At 38.7% G+C, this 2,364-nt stretch overlaps 1 protein-coding gene across 1 annotated transcript; it reads left to right on the forward strand.

Moving 5' to 3' along the window:
• Window positions 1–130: 130 nt before the first annotated feature.
• On the forward strand, window positions 131–2,143 carry LOC124891978 (serine/threonine-protein kinase Nek6-like; the record flags this gene model as incomplete). The annotated part of the gene is made up of 6 exons (XM_047403483.1): window positions 131–212; window positions 297–346; window positions 480–553; window positions 1,145–1,577; window positions 1,683–1,740; window positions 1,809–2,143. Coding segments are annotated over 6 exons (1,032 nt in total), but the record flags the coding sequence as incomplete, so codon positions are not given.
• Window positions 2,144–2,364: the final 221 nt, after the last annotated feature.

Below are 2,364 nucleotides of genomic sequence, written 5' to 3' on the forward strand. Positions count from 1 at the left end.
AAAAAAAATATTGTGGTATTCATCATATTACAAAGCTCCTGTCGCCAAAGCACCTAGCTTAATGCATTTGAGAAAAAGACGTCGAGTTGTACAACTAATCCTAAATTTTGGAACAAATTTCATGTAATAGGTATCTGGCACACCAAACAACATGTGCCCTGAGCTCCTTGCCGGCATACCCTATGGCTACAAATCTGATATATGGCCGCTTGGTAAGAAATAAAAATGTTGATGAAGCAATGTATTTTAGCTCTTTACATCATGTCCCTAATACTAACACTTTAATGTGATTTTAGGATACTGTATGTTTGACATTGCTGCACATCGACCCCCATTTAAAGCTTCTGTAAGTTGATTTTTCAGCTATCTGAACTTCGTAAACAATACCTCGAAAAGTTATACTTGTTCCGCAAAAAAAAAAGAGAAGTTCTTTATCCTGATATCTTCTTAATGATATAGTGACAATGTAAATCCAACAGGACAAAACTGGACTTATCAGCAAAATAAACCGGGGTTTGTTCTCACCACTTCCGATTATATACTCCTCCACCTTGTAAGTATCTTCCTTCTCAGCATGCCACAAGTATAACAAATCAGTCAGTTGACAAAGCGGATTTAATTCTTGCAGGAAACAGATAATAAAAAGCATGCTATGGAAAACTCCAGAACACCGACCTACAGTGAGTGCGAGCTACATATGTTCAAATGTTATTCTTTCCGTTTCAATCTGTTAAGTCTTATTTACCTTTTTAGTCCGTTTAAAAGTGAATGTTTCTTTCCTTTTACAACTACTCCTTAATTCTAATTTTCTACGTGGCATGTTTAAAGGTCACAAACTTAAATTACATTTTGATACATTCTACATACCTTTATTTTAAGACCACAAGATTCAAGTCTTCTTTTCTTTCTTAAACTTCGTGCCAAATCAAAACCAGAAAAATAAAATGAAACAGAGGGAGTATTAAATTGAGATTCATCTTGATATATTTTTTTACCTCTACTTATAGGCTTCCGAGCTGTTGAGACATCAACATTTGCAACCATACCTTCTCTTGTGTCACAACCCTTCATCTGCGTTTCTTCCTGTGAAGTCCCCGAGTAGAACGAAAGAGAAAACATGACCATCACCGGGAAAATCTATCAGTCCGAGAGGTAGCAGAGACAGACAGTTGAAGCTAAAAGACAAGAGAACTGTCCTTTACTATGACGAAAGTGATAACATTCAGCCAAGAAACTTATCTGACAATTATAACACATTCCGAGCCAAACTTGACACTAAGAGAGTCGATCCAACAAGCTACTCGATTAGGATCTCTCAAGATAGTGAGGATTCTAAAAGTGGGGAGATGAGTGAGGCAGCTGTTTGCAATGGATATGATCAACAGGAGACTATCTCACAAACAGAAACTACGATCACTCCAAGCTCGTCAAGTTCAAGGGCAAAAACATGGTCCGAGGAACAAGAGCATGTTTCTCCGGAGCATGTTAGTCGATTTGATAAGGGTGATACGAAGAATAACAAGACAAAAGAGCTTGAGGTGTTGAGCAGTCCACTGGACCACAAGGAAGCAGATATAGTGGAATGTATCTCCGCAAAATCAAGTAGAATGACATTGTCTGATGGAAGATTCAATGATAAAACACGATCCTTCAATGAATAAAGCACTTCATCTAATTCACAGTCGGCAAAACCAGATCCAGAGGCAGCACCAAGATGCTGTGTTGCTGAAACTGAAAATGGTAGCAAGTGTAGAGAAGTTGCTATTGACTGCTTGTCAACTGAAAGCGATGGTTCACTTCTACATAAGACGAGCTAGAAAAGAAAGCAACCGCGGTTTATGACACCAAACAGGCTAAGAAAGACGCTCTTCGAGCACTAGATGATAAGGTTTCGCAGCTCAAGTCACTAGCCGCATTAGCTAGTAAGGAGGACAAAGACGACTGGGGTAATCCCACTGAACAAAGAGCTGAAGCTTTAGAATCTCTTTTGGAGGTTTGTGCACGACTACTTAAGCAGGAAAAATCCGATGAGCATGCTGGTGTGCTGAAACCATTCGAGGATGATGGAATGTCGTCTAGAGAAACAGCAATCTGGTTGACAAAAAGTCTCATGACTGCACAAAAGTTGTCCAAGGGGTCGTGATGTTGCACAAAACCTGTCTTTTGACCTATAGAATGAGCCTCTGTCTTACGTAAATCATCAAGTATTGTTGGACTAAACTATTCCTCGAGGCTTAACGTGGTTGAGCATCCCTTAGTTTTGATTCTATTGTTGTAGGAAAGTTGATGGAGCTGTGAAGATTATATATAATGTACTTTTAAAGTTGATTTCTACTCTATGATGATACTTACCACATTTTCTAC

Source organism: Capsicum annuum, unplaced genomic scaffold (genome assembly GCF_002878395.1).
Source record: "Capsicum annuum cultivar UCD-10X-F1 unplaced genomic scaffold, UCD10Xv1.1 ctg42784, whole genome shotgun sequence".
Lineage (NCBI taxonomy): Eukaryota > Viridiplantae > Streptophyta > Magnoliopsida > Solanales > Solanaceae > Capsicum > Capsicum annuum.